Below are 15,533 nucleotides of genomic sequence, written 5' to 3' on the forward strand. Positions count from 1 at the left end.
GCCAGTGCCCGTGGGCCAAGGCCGGTGACCCTGGTGCTCCAGCTCTGCCGCAGGGACGTTCCGGAAAGCTGCCTGGCAGCCTGGAAAATGCACTTGGGAGGCCTCGGCCTGCAGCCCCGGAGTCGGGCCGGGAGGTGGGCTGCAGGGGCGCGTGGGGCCCTCCTCGCCCCCAGGGCCCTCCTGTCTGAAGTTGGGGCCCTGGGCTTCCCTGGGATCATGGCCCCCCAAGCTGCGCGAGCTGGGAACCAGCAGACCTCTCAGGACAGGCACCTCCATCTCTGCGTACGCTCAGAGCCTCCAGCACCCCAGGACGGGCCTGGCGCGGTCTGTACCGTGAGAGGGTCTCCCGGGAGGCTTCACCACCGCCACTGCCCGGACGGGGACCAGACGCGGGGGCCCCCCCATCCTGGCAGGAGCGCACTGGTAACCAGAAACACCCTCTCGAGAGGGAGAATGGATGACTCGCCCTCACCCCACCAAGGAAGGGGGTGGTCGGCCAGCCAGAGCCCACCGCTGCCCCGCACCCCTGCCCTGCAGCCGGGCATGGCGGGAGAGGCTCAGCAGTGCTCCCCCCGCCCCCCAGCCGCCTCCCATCTGCCGGTGCAACTTATCAGGTAACCGGAGCCCAAGCTGCAGCCACCCCTGAAACAGGAAGCCAGGCCCTCGTGCGCCAGAGCCGCGGGTGGCCAGGGGATGGAGGCACAGCGGGCGCTCGCTGCCGCCAAGGCCGGGGACCTGGCCACCTTGGAGCAGCTGCTGGAGGCGGGCGCCCTCGGCCCAGGCATCACCGATGCCCTGGGGGCCGGCCTGGTGCACCACGCTGCCCGCGCCGGCCACCTGGCCTGCGTCCGGTTCCTGGTGGAGCGGGCCCAGCTGCCCGGCGACCAGAGGGCCCACAACGGCGCCACGCCCGTGCACGACGCCGCGGCCACCGGCAGCCTGGCCGAGCTGTGCTGGCTGGTGCGTGACGGCGGCTGTGGCCTGCAGGTGAGCCGGCCAGCAGCAGCAGGCAGGGCCGGAGCCCAGCAGGGGGAGAGGGCGGTGTGAGCGGAGCTGGAAGATCCTCCGGGCAGCCCTGGGCCGGGCTTCTCCAGGGCCTGGCCAGGAGTCTCCCCGGGGCTGGCCTGATGCCAGTCTCCGGCCTCTCCCCGCGCAAAACCAACTCCAAGCCCTTGAGAGAGCCAGGGCCACCCCCGAGGGCCTGGGGCTGCCCGGCACCGGGCACGGGGCACGCTTCCTGCCCCGCCCTTGCCACAGGAGCGCCCTGCTGGCCAGTGGGGTCCTGCCGGGTCCCATCAGGCCTGATGCATGGGGCCTGCTTCCCAAAGGGCCTAGGAAAGGACCCCAGAGAAGCACGGTGGGCCCAGGGCTTGGGCGCTGTGGGCCCGGGGGGACGGCAGGGACAGCACAGGCCAGGCTGTGGGGACAGAAGGCGAGAGGGGTCCATGGTACAAAGAGGGGTCTCCGGGGCTCAGCGCTGGCTTGCCAGGGAGTCCTGCCGGCCCACCCTCTCCCTCCCTGCAGCCCAGTGTCCCCGAGTGTGGGCGCTGCCCCAGAGCAGCCAGCACACCCTTGCAGAGTCCTTAGGAGGAGGTCAGCGGGCTCTGGCGGAGCCAGGGGGTGGGGGGGCAGCCTGACCCGAGGGGTCCCCGAGAAGGAGACCAGCTTGACTCCCCGTTGGCCCTTCCCAAGGAGGGAGGCGGGAGCGGGGCCCTGGGGAGCACCCAGGTCTGCGGGTCCCCGAGGGAGGGCACCCCTCTGTGTGGGAAGCAGGTGGAAATGCTCCTTGTAGCAGGCGCGTGGGTGCGCAGGTGGGTGGGGACAGAGGCCCAGAGGCGGGAGCCCAGGACCCGGCGCGGCTGACCCGAGGAGCCCGTCCAGCTGTGAGCAGAGGGAGGGCCACCGCTGTGCCCGAGAGGGCAGCGCCTCGGGTCACGGCTTGAACCAGGAGGCTTGAGCCTTAGCCCTGTGCTCCCCTGGGCAGGGCTCCCGCCCGCTGGCCTGTGCTGTGGGCCCTCCCGAGCCAGGGCCGGCTCCAGTGCTGGGGCTCACGGCTCTTCCCGGACCCCTAGGACCAAGATGCCTCGGGGGTCTCCCCACTGCATCTGGCCGCCCGCTTCGGACACCCGGTGCTGGTGGAGTGTCTGCTCCGGGAGGGCCACGCGGCCACCCTGGAGACACGGGAGGGGGCCCTGCCGCTGCACCACGCTGCCGTCAGCGGGGACCTGACCTGCCTGAAGCTGCTGGCCACCGCCCACAGCAGGTGAGGCCACAGCACCGCCTGCCGGGCCGTCTGGGTGCACAGGTCGCGGGGGCCGCGCGAGGGTGGGCTGTGCAGGCCGAGGTTCAGAGCTGGGGTCTGGAAGCCGTGGGCAGTGCAGGGGCCAGCCAGGCGCCTCGGGCAGAGGCCGGCCCCCGCCTGTGTGGCCGGAGCCCCTGGAGTGGCAGCGAGAACATCCAGGAAACTGCAAGAACAACCTCAACAGGAAGCTCCCGGGGTCATCGAGGGGCCCGGGGGGTGGGGGGGCCGTACACCTGAACAGAGTATGGGCCATATAGCAGATTTGGGGGGACATCACGTGAGGTCACTCTGCCCTGAACGGGGCCCCGCCTGTGTGTCCTGTGACGTCGTGCCCGCCCGGAGCGGGTGCTGGCAAGGAGGAGGGCGGGGGGTCTTCCCCAGAGCGTCCACGCTGCTGGCCCCATGCTGGCCCCATGCTGACCGGGCCTGGGTGGCCAGGGGCTTCTTAGAGCTGTCGTGTGTAATTTCTGCCACTGGAAAACAGAGACTTCATGTTGACACACGCACGAATGCACACGCACTGCACACGGTCACAAACATGCACACGTGCACACGGCTACAAGCGTGACGGCTGGTGTGCACGTGCGCGTGTGCACACACTGAGAGACACGTGTATGTGCGCGCCTACACTCACACTACGGGAGGTCCGGGCCCTCGGCACGGCCTGAGCGGCAGGCGAGAGCCAGGGCGCGGTCAGCCTGGCAGCAGCTGGCCTCCCACGGTGGTCACTGGGGTCCAGGGTCTCACTGGCCCTGCGGCAGCGTGCACGGGGACAGCGGGATGTGGGGAACCCTGTCCCTGCTCTGGGTGGGCGCACCCCCGGGCCTGCCCTGGGACGCTGGCCGGGCACCCAGGGAGAGGCTTGTTCTGCTTAGGGTGGCCCCTTTGATGGCGGGGGAGGGGCTGCCCCCAGGCTACTCCCTGCTGGGAACTGGCCCTGGGGCCCCTTGGCCTCCCAGTGGACGGGGTGGGCGGAGCTGGGGTCCCTGGGTGCTGCGCCACCGGGGCACCTGATGGGTGACGCCGGGGCCTGGCAGGCGGGAAGGGGCGGGTGCAACAGGCTGGCCAGGTGACTGGGCCCTCCTCCCCTCGACCTTGGCCCTTGCGGGTGCTCCCACCCCCGTGACACCCCAAGCTCCCTCGGAACCCCCCCCCAGTGGTGTGAACCGGCGGACGCACAGCGGCGCCTCCCCGCTCTACCTGGCCTGCCAGGAGGGCCACCTGCACCTGGCCCAGTTCCTGGTGAAGGACCGCGGCGCCGACGTGCACCTGCGTGCCCTGGACGGCATGAGCGCGCTCCACGCCGCCGCCGCCCGCGGCCACTACTCGCTGGTCGTCTGGCTGGTAAGGGGCCGCCCCGGGGGTGGGGCCTTCCGACCCCGAGCCAGCTCTGGACCAGCAGGGCCTGCCTGGGGTGGGGGCGGCAGCCCTCTGGGTCTCAGCTTGCCCATCTGCACACCGGGGCCCCACAGGGTGGTTGGGGGCACCCATGGGTGCCGCTGGGAGCCCTCAACTTTGACAGAGACCATCCACTGGGTGTCAGAGCCCAGGAAGACTTGAGGGGATGCAAGGGCTCCCTGTGCTCTGTAGCCAGTGCCTGGCCCGGCCCGCCGGCCTCTGCTCACCCCCTCTGGGCCTTTTCTGGCCTTGGCCCTGGAGGAAGCTCTGAGAAGAGCCGGCCAGGCCGGGTGCGGGGCCTCCGGGGGCCTGGAGCCGCTCTACTCAGCCTCGGAGGGGGCGGGACGGCGCCTGGACAGGAGGGGCGGTGCGGGAGGGGAGAAGCAGAGGCGCTGCGAGCCTCCCTGTGCCCCGCGGGGCGGTCCTCAGACCGCAGGCCCCACTGCGCTGTTCTTCCCGGGCTGCCAGGCTCCCTGCTGCCCCTGCTGTCCAGACGCAGCCCCGCTCTGGCCCCGGGCAGAGCTGCGCCCCTGCCGTCCTGCCTGGGGGCCGCCCCGTCCAGCCGCGGCTCGCTGGTCGCCCCCCTCCTGCGCCCCAGGTCACCTTCACGGACATCAGCCTGGCGGCGCGGGACCGCGAGGGGGCGACCGCCCTGCACTACGCGGCGCGGGGCGGCCACGCACCCGTTCTCGAGCGGCTCCTGCTGATGGGCGCCCCCGTGGTGACGGACGCGTGGGGCGCGACGCCTCTCCACGACGCGGCGGAGAACGGGCACATGGAGGTGAGGTGCAGGCAGCGGCGCCGTCGCCCGCCCGCACAGGCTCCCCCTTACCCGTGGCTCCCCCCATCCGCGCCCTCTCCGGGTGCCCCGGGCACAGGCTCCTCCCGGGAGAGCCCCGGCCGTGGTCCTGCTGGGCGCCGGGCAGAGCCGGCCAGGTCTGTGCTCGCCCCTGGCTGTTACCCGGATCAGTCCAGGGGAGGGGCCTCAATGGCCCCCCAAAAACAACACCCAGAAAGTAGGAGCGGCTGGGCTGCTGCTCAGACACTTAAGGCCCGAAATTGAGCAGGGCCTGCCCGGGGCAGCCTGTGTCCAGCTCCTGGGAGGCCACGTCTGAGGGGTGGAGACATACTCCCGCTGCGCCCCCCGCCTCGCAGCCCGTTTCATGGGGCAGCCCCCACCCCCCACCCCCACTTTGCTGTGTCACCCCTGCCCCCTGGGTCTGGGCAGGCTGCCCCGAGGAGTGAGCTCCGGCCTGGGCAGGGCAGGTCGGGGCAGCGCGTCACTGAAGTGAGTGGCCCCCAGCTGGAGCCGCCATCCCGGGGCCCCGCCTCGGTGCCCAGGGCACGGCACGGCCCAGGAGTCTGCAGGACACTGTCATGAGCGACACCTCTCGCAGGGCGCAAGGAGGCTCCCCCAGCCCCCCCAGCCCCCCAGTCCCTGCGCGCCCCCAGCCTCCCCAGGCCCCCCACCCACCCAGCCCACGCAGCCCCCAATCCCCTAGAACCCCCAGCCCATGCCCTGCTGACGACTGTTTGACTTTCCCGGCTGAGGCCGAGGCCCCCACCTCTGCCCCCCACCTGCTCCGCAGCACCCCTCTCCTTGCCCCCTGCAGGCCTCCTCTCACCCCGTGCCCCGGCTTCCACCCCTACCTGGGGGGAGCGTCGGTGCCCAGGAGAAACCAGCAAATACCCCAGGGTTAAAAAGCAGCCGGGGGGGCGGGGGGGCAGCGGCATTCAGCGCGGACGCTCCGCGGGCGGCGCTCCGTCCCCCCCAGGGCCTCCTGTTCCCGACGGCTCTGTCCTCGGCACGGTCACTCCCAGCTCGTCCAGGCCCAGGGCACCATCTCAGGGCCCCGGTTTGGAGCCAGCAGGCGGGACGGGGCGGCTGCGGGCTCGGGTCACGCGCGCGCCCCCACAGTGCTGCCGGACGCTGGTCTCCTACCACGTGGACCCCTCGCTGCGGGACGAGGACGGCTGCACGGCGGCGGACCTGGCGGAGCACCGCGGCCACGGGGATTGCGCCCGCTACCTGCGGGAGGCCGCCCTGCGGGTGAGCGCCCCAGGCGCGGGCCCTGCCCTGGGGTCCCGCCCGGCCCGGCCTTCGCCCGTGGCTGGGGTCGCCGCCTCCTCGGGTGTCCTGGGGTCCCCTGGCACATTTCCCAGCGAGAGCACCGAGGCCCCCACATGCTCTGCCCTGGGGGTGTCCGGGACCAGCCGAGGCAGAGCCCTCCTCGGCCACCCCACGGGCCTCTGGCCACCGCCGTCCAGGAGCCACGCCAGGCGTCGGGCTCAGGGCTCTGGGCGCAGCAGGCCCTGGCTGAGCCGCCCGGGGCTGCGGGAGGGTGACCGTGAGGGTACGTTTGTCAAACCACCGACGGCGGCTGTTCCCGCGGGTCGAGAGGCCAGTGGCTGCCACTGCGTCCTGGGTGGGGACACAGCTGCTCCATCCCTCCTGGCCCCTGGGTGGTCACTGGGTGCACCTGGCCACTGCGACAGGTGGGCGCCGCCCACCACATCCAGGAGGAGGGTCCCACCTGCCTTTGGCCGGGGCCCCTGCCCATCCCCAGCCTGGCCATGCTGCCGTGCCCTGTCCCCGGCCTTCTGCCCAAGCAGGGGCTCTGTCCAGGCCCTCCCTCCCAGGCCCTGCCACCTGCGAGCCCCTCGGCCACCCCACCCAATGTTTCGGGGGACGGGGTGTCTCCCTACACCCCAGGCTGTCAGCCCAGCCTCCCTGGGCTCCTGCTGGCCCTCCCGTGTCTTGGAGTCATGAGAGGCCTCGAGGCCCGTCCCCTTTGCTCAGAATTGCCCAAGCCAGTCGCGGCCTCAGGAGCCCCCGCCCAGCCTGCAGGCCAGCAGCCAGCCTGTCCCGCACGGCCGGGGCTCCCCGCTGTGTCTGCAGTGGGGGCCGGGCGCTGTCGGGCTTGGGCTGGACCCAGAGCCGCTGTGTCCTTCCTCCCTCCGGGACGCGGGGCAGCAGGGGTGCCCAGATTTGCCACTGTCTGGGGCTGTCTAGGAGCCGCCTGCTCACTCACGGGGGGCGCCGTCAGCTGCGGGCCGCGGGGGCTGCTGCAATATTGATGGAAACGCGATACGCGGCCGCAGGGCCGGCCCTCCGAGTCGGGCTTGGGGAGGGGAGAAGGCCGTCACCTCCCCACAGCGCTGCCAGCGTCCTGAGAGGGCAGCCTGGGGCACCAGGCCGGAGGGCCCCGGGGGAGCTGCCGGGGGATGCCCCTCGTAGGGGGGTCTGTGGGGCTCCGGGCTGCCCTGCCCCGGCCCTGCCTCGAGTGCCCCACCCTCTGCTCCCTGCGGGGCTGGGTCTGCCTGACCCCGCTGGCTCCTGCTGGCCAGGCCCGACGGAGGCTGGCAGCTGTGCGGGCAACAGCTGCACCAGCGCCAGGCTCACCCCCACACACGGTGCCGCCCCTCCTGTCTCCACGGCGGCTGCCGTCCCGCTCGCCCCCCCACCCCCACGGTCCTCGCACCCAGAGAGGCCCCTCCTGGCTGCAGGCGCCTGCGGGCTCTGCCGTGGCCGAGGCAGCCCCAGAAGATGCTGACTCCCTCCCCCAGGGCCCTTCGCGGTGCAGTAGAAACGGAGGCCCAGGGGTGCCCGGGCAGCCTCCTCCCCAGTAACCAAATCTCAGCCGCGGTGACTGGCGTCGGCCCATCTGCGGGTCACGACCTCGGCCAGGGCGGCCTGACAGGCCTGTGGGCGCCGGGCTGGCCACCCCCATGCGCAATGCAGCGGGCCCGGGCCCAGGGCACAGGAGCCGGGACCTCGTGCAGCCGCCGGCTCCCCAGGGCTGGGACCCCAAAGGTCGGGCCCAGCGCCGGCCACTCCTTGCGGCCCGCAAAGCCTCGGTCCACGTCTGGGGCCTGCACGAGGGGCAAGGGACGAGGGACGGCCATCGCCTGGGCAACCCCACCCCAGGGCCTGTGCCGGTTAAAAGGCGGGGCACCGTGACCAAAGCTGTGGTGGTGACCACGCGGGGGCCAGTCCCCAGGCCTTCCGTGTGGGGAGAGATAGGGCAGCCCGAGGCACAGACCCCCAGGCCACACACGCTGCCCTGGGGGCAAAGTCCATTTCCTGGCCCGGGGGAGGGGGCCGCCGTGGCTGAGCCTCTCACTCTGCCAGGGGAGGGCGCTTCTGTCACCCCAGATTCGATGGCGGAGGGTCTGGGCCAGGCTATCCCAGGGGGCAGGGGTTGGGGGCAGCTGGCAGGACCCTCCTCTGTCCACCACCTGCCCGGGCCCGCCTCTCCGGCCTCCACCTGGGCCCTCTGCCCCCAAGTCCCTGGGAGATGCCGCCTGGGCCAGGGGCTGCTGCGCACCCAGGAGGCCTGTGTCGCGGCCGGAGGACCAGCACCCCGAGTCCAGCCGAGAGGGCGGGGCATGCGCTGGTCCCTCTGGCCCCCCTGCAAGTGCAGCCCGAGAGCCAGCTGGTCCCGCCGAAGAGGCAGAGGAGCCCACCGGGCGCCCCAGCCCTAGCGGCCCAGCCCGCGCCCCCTCCCCGGTGCTCCTGGCCAGGAGCAGGGCGGGCCCTCAGCCCTCGGGGGTCTCCCTGCAGACTCAGCCCAGCTCTGCCACCCCTCGGGCTGGGGCCCGCGCGCTCAGCCTCAGTTTCCCTCTCTGTGCCGGGGTGTGCTGGGGAGTTCCGTGCCCTCTCCCTCTTCCGTGGCCCGGGAGACCCAGGTCCCCAGCCCCTCGCCACCCGGAGTCGGCCCCCTGGCGCTGCCCCGCAGGGCTGATGGCGGGCTGGGGCTCGCAGGTAAGAGATCCCGCTCCCGGGCCCGCCCGCGGGGCCACCTGACACCCGGGCCTTCAAACATTAATGCGCCCCCCCACCCGGGGCGGCAGCCCAGACAGCCCCCAACACCCGGCCCTGCGCTCAGAGCCCGCGCCTCCAGCCCCGCTCGGCCCCCGGAGGGGTGAGGTGCGAGGTGCGGCTTGTGACTGGGGCGCTGGAGGCGGGAGGGGGGGGGGGCGTGCGCAACCCGGGGCTCACCCTAGGGCACCCGGGCCCGGCCACTGACACGGTCCCTGCCCCGAGGCGGGCTGGGCCCCAGGTGGCTGCGCAGGGGGGGAGCGGGCGAGGGGCTGGCCCGGCCGCTGCATCATGCGCGGGGCCGGTTAAGGCGAAAGGCTCCGGTTCTGGGGCGGCCGAGCACCCGCAGGCAGCGGCTCTCGGGTCAGGGTGCGCGGGAGGCAGCGCAGGGCTGGGGCCGCGGGGGGCCCAGTGTCACCTTCGCGGGGACAGGGTGAGCGGCCTTGGCTTCCAGCTTTGAACCCGGCGCTTGCAGGCAGGGCCTGGGGCCTGGCAGACAGCCCGGTGCCCACCTGTCCCGCGGGAAAATGCTCGGCCGCTCCAGGAGGGCTGGGGGCAGCCCTGGGCCCGGCTCCCGCGTGGCTGGCCTGGCGGGCCCTGCGGCCTGGCACCCACTGGTCAGATGCAAAAGCTGAGGCTGGCGCCGCAGCCCGAGGGTGCCTGCAGGTCAGTGGTTCTTTCTGGCTGCCCAGCGGTCAGTGCCTGGGGTCAGTGCTAGAGGGGCCAAGACAAGGGCGCGGGATGTGGGGGTCTGCAGCCCCAGGGTGCCTCTCCCCGACACCAGACTCCCGGGCTGGTCTCAGTCTCTGTGCCCAGGTGGCCCTGGGGACGTAGCCCGGGGCAAGCGGCCAGTCCCTGCCCGTCCCAGCCAGACACCGCGTAGTGGGCCTGGCCCGCGCCCCCCCACCGGGGCCTCAGCCACACATGTTGCGGGGCTGGGAAGGGTCAGATCCCCATGGTGGGGGCCAGATGGGGCGCGGGCCTCTCCAGACGGTGGTCTCAGGACAGAAGTCAGAGAAGGGGTGTGTGTGCGTGTGCGTATGCGTGTGCGCGTGTGTGGAACGCAGCTCCTGGAAGGCCTCAGGGAGCGGGACCCCAGGCCCCGTCCCAGCATCTAGCTGCCCAGCAAGCTGCCCCCGAAGGGAGCCATGAGCCGGCCTGGGTGGTGGGGCTCTCTAAAGGGTGCTGTCTTGGGGGATGCAGCAAGGGCAGGGGTGACTGGGAGCCCAGGTCACCCAGTGCAGGGCAGGTGGAGAGACACGGGGCAGAACCGAGGGGTACAGCTGCTCACTCCTGCACACTTAACCCTTTCTGAGCCCCCCCAGCCACCAGGGGTCTGGGCCAGGGCTGGCCCGCCGGTAACCCCCACCTGGGAACACCACGGCTGTAGTGAAGGCCCAGCTGGGCCCCTGCTGACCCGACCCCCCACCCCCAGGCGCCGCTCCTGATGACGCCCCCGCCGCCGCCCTTCCCCCCTCCTCCGCTGTCAGCTGCGAGGTGCTCCCTGGAGGATGGAAGAAGAGGGGGTTCAGGGCTCGGGAGCCCCACCTGTGAGTACGCATCTGCGGGGAGGACCACCAGGGCCTGTGGGGTGGGCACAGGCCTCTGCGCGAGGCCTGGGGTACAGTCCGCAGCCGCCCTCCTCCGGGCCTGGGGCCAGCCGGCGTGGACACAGTGGACAGAGCGGCGTGGGGCAGACCAGCAGGCCCACGTGGGCCCACGTAGCTAGCGGCGCCGGGGCGGCGTGCCAGAGCGTGCGTGCATGTGTGTGCGTGCGCGTGAGTGAGCGTGTGGGCCCGGGGGTGCACAGTGCTGCTGGCTGGGTAGGCCTGGCGTGTCTGTGGAGGGCGAGGGGGGTACGGGACAGGCGTGACGAGACCAGCTCACTGGGCCTCCAGACCCCCACCCTCCGCGCTCCTCGGGCTGTTGGAGGGGCTGAGGGTCAGGGCGGGGGCAGGGTGGGGGCTGGGGGTGGGGTCAGGCCCTGTGGACACCTCGCAGTGAATGAGCTTGTCCTGGACACTTTGTGCTGGGCTGCTGGGTCTCGGCTCCCTGTCGAGGCCCCTCAGAAAAGCTGGGGTCCTGCCCCCGGCCCCCCGCCTGGCCAGAGCTCCTCTGACCCAGCTCCCTCCTCCAACAGCCTCTCCCAGCCCAGACTGGCCTGGCCAGCGTGAGCAGCCTCTCCCGAGGGAGCAGATCACCCGCGAAGCCCCCCCGAGCGCCACCTCCAGTGCCGAGGCCATCCCCACGGTGCGCCCCAGCCTGTCCCCCCAGCCCCAGCGTGTTCACCTCTGGCCACACAAGGTCACCTGTCAGCGGCCAGGAGCTTCCCTGCGGGTGGCCGTGGGGCGAGGGGACTGGCCGACTCTGAGGGTACCCTGGGAATTCCGGCACAGCAAAGCCACGTGTCACTCCGTCACAGACGGTCCCGGGCCCCTCCGCAGCCCCAGGGAGTCCCAGCAGCCCGAGCCCTCAGCCTGACCCCGGAACCCCGGAGGCCTCACGCCCCTCTAAGGACGCAGGCACGTCCCCGGTGCTCTGGGAGGAAGGAGGAGGCACCGGCTGGGGGGTGCTCTGCCGTCTCCCCTTTCTGGGCAAGAGGCGCCGACAAACCCAGCCCCCTCCCTGAAGGGGTCCTGGGAGCCGCGAGAGGCCAGCAAGCGTGGAGGATGCCAGGCGTGCTCGCCCGGGGGGGGGGACAGAGCACAGGGCACACTGAAGGCCCTGACACGCCCCGCAGCCCACGCCCTCCTCTGTCTGCAGCCAGTGCCCACGTGAGGCTGCCCATCCTGAGGCGTGCTCTGGGCAACCTCTGGGACACACACAGGGAAGGGAGGTAGGCTCAGCGCCCCCACACCCAGGTCCCAGGCCCACACCAGGGTTCCGCCCCGACTCCCCGCGGCGCCCACTGCTGGGCCCCCCCATCGGGGCCTGTCCTCCGGGGGCCTGTCCTCCGGGCTGAGCCGGGCCCTGGAAGAGGGCGCGGGCCCCGGAGTGACCTGCCGGCGCCGGAACAGGGCACGGAGCCGGCGACCGAGGAGCCCCGGAGCGGCCTGGCCGCGCTGCAGCTGCACGGGCTGCCCTCGGGCGACCTCGACGGGCTGGTGCCCACGCAGGACGAGCGCGGTCGGCCCATCCCCGAGTGGAAGCGGCAGGTGATGGTGCGGCAGCTGCAGGCGCGCCTGGGAGCGGCCCCGGCCCTGGAGGTCCAGGTGGGCGGGGCGGGGCGAGGGCGGGGCTTGGGCAAGGGGCGTGGGGCGGGGCGAGGGCGGGGAGTGGAGGCGAGGGGCGGGGCATAGGGCGAGGGTTGGGGGAGTGGGCGTGGCGTGGGGCGTGGCGTGGGGCGAGGGGCGGGGTGGGCCGGGGGCGGGGCGTGGAGGCGAGGGGCTGGGCATGGGGGCGAGGGGCGGGGCGTGGGGCGGGGGCGGGCGTGGAGGCGGGGGGCGGGGCGTGGGCGAGGGGCGGGAAAAGGGCGGGGCCCAGGGCGGGGGCGGGCCCAGGGCGGGGGCGGGCCCAGGGGCCAAGGCCAAGCCGAAGCCTTTGTCCTGAGCGGTGGGCGTGGGAAGTGGGGGCCTTGAGCCCTCCTCTGGGGTCCCCGGGGACCCACTGCCCAGCCTCTGGGGCCTCAGTTTCCTTTCCTGTCAGACAACGGGGTCAGCTAGAGCGAGGTCCGGGCGCCGCGCCCCCCCCCCGTGGAGAGGGGGCTCCCACTTTCTTGCATGAGCCGTGCGCCCCGGCCCCGCGTGGCCCTGGTCCGGGCGGCGGGGCAGCCCCGCCCTCTGGCGCCCGCGCTCCGGGAGGGGGTGAACGGCCGCTGCGCTGGGCGGGGGTCCGCGCCGGGAGCAGCAGCGCTGGGGGCGTCAGTTGGGCCGAGGGCTCGGTCCTGGGCTCTGAGCCGGGCCAGGCGGCCGTGGGCGCCCAGCCCTGTGGCCCTGGGACAAGCGCGCTCTGAGCAGAGGGAGCAGCAAGTGCAAAGGCCCTGGGGCGGGAGGCGCCGGCCCAGGAGGAGGCGCAGGGCTGCAGCCCGGTGAAGGGGGCGTCGGGCCGAGGCGGGCCAGAGAAGCAGGGAACGCCCGTGAGCGCCGGGTGGAAAGGGCTGTGGCACCACTTGGATTCGAACAGGCCCTCTGGCCACTTGCGGGCCGCAGTCTTAGACCCAGCCTGGAGGACGCGGCTATCTGCACCTTGCTCGGGAGCCGCCTGCCAGACAGTGCCGCCCCGTGTGTCTGTGGCTAAGGGACAGCCAGGGCCTGCTGCCCCATCACACCAGTGCACACCACCCCATCGCCACGGAGCGATGGACAGCACTGCTCTGGGGTCCAGCCTGTCCCACGTGTGGGCTGAGGGCCGAGCAGGGTGGGGACTTCTGCCTCAGCCAGAAGCCCTTAAGAGCCCACCTAGGAGCAGAGCCAGCGCTTGTGGAGAGCCAGGAAGGCTGCGGGGGCCAGCTGGGGTAGGCTGGACACGCCTGGTCAGGCCTAAGCCCCACTGGCCAGACCCTGACCGGCCAGCCGTTGCTCCCCACGTGCTGGGCCAGGAAATGGGAACTCGTGATGTCAGGACGCCCCTGGCACCACAGAGGCGGGGCTGCGCCGAACCTGGCAGCCAGGCACAGTCCCAGCCCAAGAAGGGGTGGACACAGCACTCCCTTGGGGAGCTGGAGGGTAAGCAAGTTGGCCCAGAGCCCCCCACAGGAGCCCAGCTAGGCCCCTCCATGGCTGCCCCCCTCAGTGTGCAAGCACCGGCTATATTGTGTTCCAGAGAAGGCTGGGGGGTGGGTTGGGAGAAGCCACCGCCCAGCACAGAACGTGCTGGGGGTTGCTAGGAGGGCCCTCAGGAGAGGAGCCTTGGGGTGCAACACTGAGGCCATGAGGGGTGGTTAGGAGGACGTGGTGGGTAGGTGGCAGAGCAGGGCACCTGCTCTTTTGAGGGCGCCCCCTGGGCCGTCTCTGAGGGGGCAGGGAAGCCGTCTTGCTCTCTGGCTGCGGGTTGGGCAGGCCAGCGCCCAAGCTAGGCCAGAGCCAGCTGCGTCAGGGCCTGCACTGGGGTCCCAGCCCCTGCAGGGAGTGTGTCCAATGGGGTCCTGCCTGACCCCACTGACCGCCCTCCCTGCACCCAGGATGGCAGCGTGGGCGCGGGCCCCGCGGAGCAGGCGGCCTGGCGCTACTCACAGACCCACCAGGCCATCCTGGGCCCCTTCGGGGAGCTGCTGACCGAGGACGACCTGGAGCACCTGGAGAGGCAGATCGGGGAGCTGCAGCTGCGGCGCCGCTGCCAGGAGTATGAGAGCGAGCTGGGCCGGCTGGCGGCCGAGCTGCAGGCCCTGCTGCCCGCGCCCCTCGTCAGTATCACTGTCAACAGCCACTTCCTGCCCCAGGCGCCTGCGCTGGGGGGGCTGGAGGCCCCCACAGCCACACCCCAGGGCTCCGAGGGGGCCCCACAGTCCGCCCCCGGTGGGCAGCCCCTGCCCTTCTGGTGCAGCCACACGGCCCGGCTGGTGCGCAGCCTGAGCCTGCTGCTCAAGGCCATGAACGGGCTGGTGCAGGGCACAGATGAGCCGGCCGCCCGGGTCCCCCAAGAGGCCTCCAGGGAGGCCCCCGCCGGGCCCCCGGGGAGCACGGCCCAGCGTGAGATCCAGGAGTGTGGGGTGTCCGTGCAGACGCTGCGTGGCAACTTCGAGTCCGCCCCCTGCTTGTCCTGTGCCCCCGGCTCCTGTGTGCTGGGGGCCCGGCCCGGGCAGTACCCGAGAGGATGCTGCCTGGCCCCTCCGCAGCCCCGTGGAAACCCCGTCGGAGGGGACCCTGGGCTGGGCCACGCGGAGGAGGCCAGCGACTTGGGCATCAGCTTCGAGGAGGTCCCGTCCGAGGCAGGCCCAGGCCCCGACCTGGCCAGCCCACGCAAGGAGCGGGCCGTCACACTCTTCCTCAGCCACTGGAAGAGGGCGGCCTACGCCCCGGCCCTCTGGACGGCGGCCTGCAGGACCCTGGCGGCCCACCGGGCAGGCCCGCATGGCCAGGAGCCTGCCGGGGGCCCGGGGCTGGGCCACCTGTGGCAGCAGCACAGCGTCATCGCGCACCTGCTGGGCAGCTGGAAGGCTGTCATGGCCCGCGTGCCGGCCCGGCGGCTGCAGCGGCTGAACCGCCGCCCCCCCGGCCTGCTCTCCCCGGAGCAGTTCTTGCCCCGTGTGGACGGGGCGCCTGCACCCTACGGCAGCCTCTCGCTGGGCCTCTTCATGCTGGGCTACTTCCAGCTCCTGGAGTGCGACCTGCCGGCCGAGGAGCGCCGGACGCGCCACCTGCTGTGCTTCGAGGTCTTCGAGCACCTGGGCGCCCACGGCTGGGAGGCCGCGCGGGCCTTCCACAAGGCGGTGACCGACGAGGTGGCCGCCGGCCGCCGCTCCTGGTCTGACGGCTTCGAGGACATCAAAGCCCGCTTCTTCGGCGCTAGCCGTGGTCCCGCCTGGGACACGGAGCCCGGCCGCAAGCCAGGCCTGACCCTGCCCGGGCCCCCGGCCCACACCACCGGCCCCGGCAGCGGCCCCGAGCCCCCCGCCCTGCGGCTGGGGTCCAGCTCCCCGCCCGGCAGCTTCAACAGCGAGGACATCTGTGGCTACATCGACCGGAGCTTCGCCTTCTGGAAGGAGAAAGAAGCCGAGATGTTCAGCTCGGGAGAGTGAGGCGGGCGCGGGGCGTGGGCCGGGGCTCGGGCTGGGCTCTGGCCGTCTCTCCTCTCTCCCTCTCCTGCTGGAGGTGAGCGCCAGGGCCGGCCCCTTCTGCCGCGACCCTCCGTGGGACGCCCCTTCAGAGCCCTCGCAAAGCCCTCTCCGCCTCTCACCTGGCCCTGCCGTCGGGCAGCGCGCCGTCCTGGCCCCGCCCCCTGCGGAGCACCGACTTCCCTGGTCCCTCGGGTCCTGCTGACCCTGACCGTGTCCAGCGCCTCCGTCTGAACCTCACTGACCCCGCCTCTGCTCCTTCAGGGACCTTGGGCCTTCGCTTCACCGCCCAGACGGCT

General features: G+C 72.7%; 1 protein-coding gene across 1 annotated transcript; it reads left to right on the forward strand.

Annotated features, from left to right (window-relative positions):
* The first annotated feature begins 75 nt into the window (after window positions 1-75).
* Window positions 76-15,209, forward strand: ESPNL (espin like). The gene is made up of 9 exons (XM_037524275.2): window positions 76-987; window positions 2,073-2,263; window positions 3,460-3,646; window positions 4,299-4,481; window positions 5,619-5,750; window positions 9,958-10,072; window positions 10,663-10,772; window positions 11,540-11,734; window positions 13,642-15,209. The coding sequence occupies exons 1-9, from the start codon at window positions 694-696 to the stop codon at window positions 15,196-15,198; spliced, it is 2,964 nt and encodes a 987-aa protein (XP_037380172.1). The 5' UTR covers window positions 76-693; the 3' UTR covers window positions 15,199-15,209.
* The last annotated feature ends 324 nt before the right edge of the window (window positions 15,210-15,533 follow it).

The sequence above is a fragment of the Talpa occidentalis genome, unplaced genomic scaffold, assembly GCF_014898055.3.
Source record: "Talpa occidentalis isolate TD23 unplaced genomic scaffold, MPIMG_talOcc4v2.1 talOcc4.3, whole genome shotgun sequence".
Taxonomy (NCBI): domain Eukaryota; kingdom Metazoa; phylum Chordata; class Mammalia; order Eulipotyphla; family Talpidae; genus Talpa; species Talpa occidentalis.

Bases quoted from the DNA above. Each gene is read 5' to 3' on its own strand.
- ESPNL (XM_037524275.2), top strand. From the start codon at position 694: ATGGAGGCACAGCGGGCGCTCGCTGCCGCCAAGGCCGGGGACCTGGCC. The intron at 988-2,072 runs GTGAGCCGGCCA...CCGGACCCCTAG, and splicing joins ACGGCGGCTGTGGCCTGCAG to GACCAAGATGCCTCGGGGGT. The intron at 11,735-13,641 runs GTGGGCGGGGCG...CCCTGCACCCAG, and splicing joins CCCCGGCCCTGGAGGTCCAG to GATGGCAGCGTGGGCGCGGG.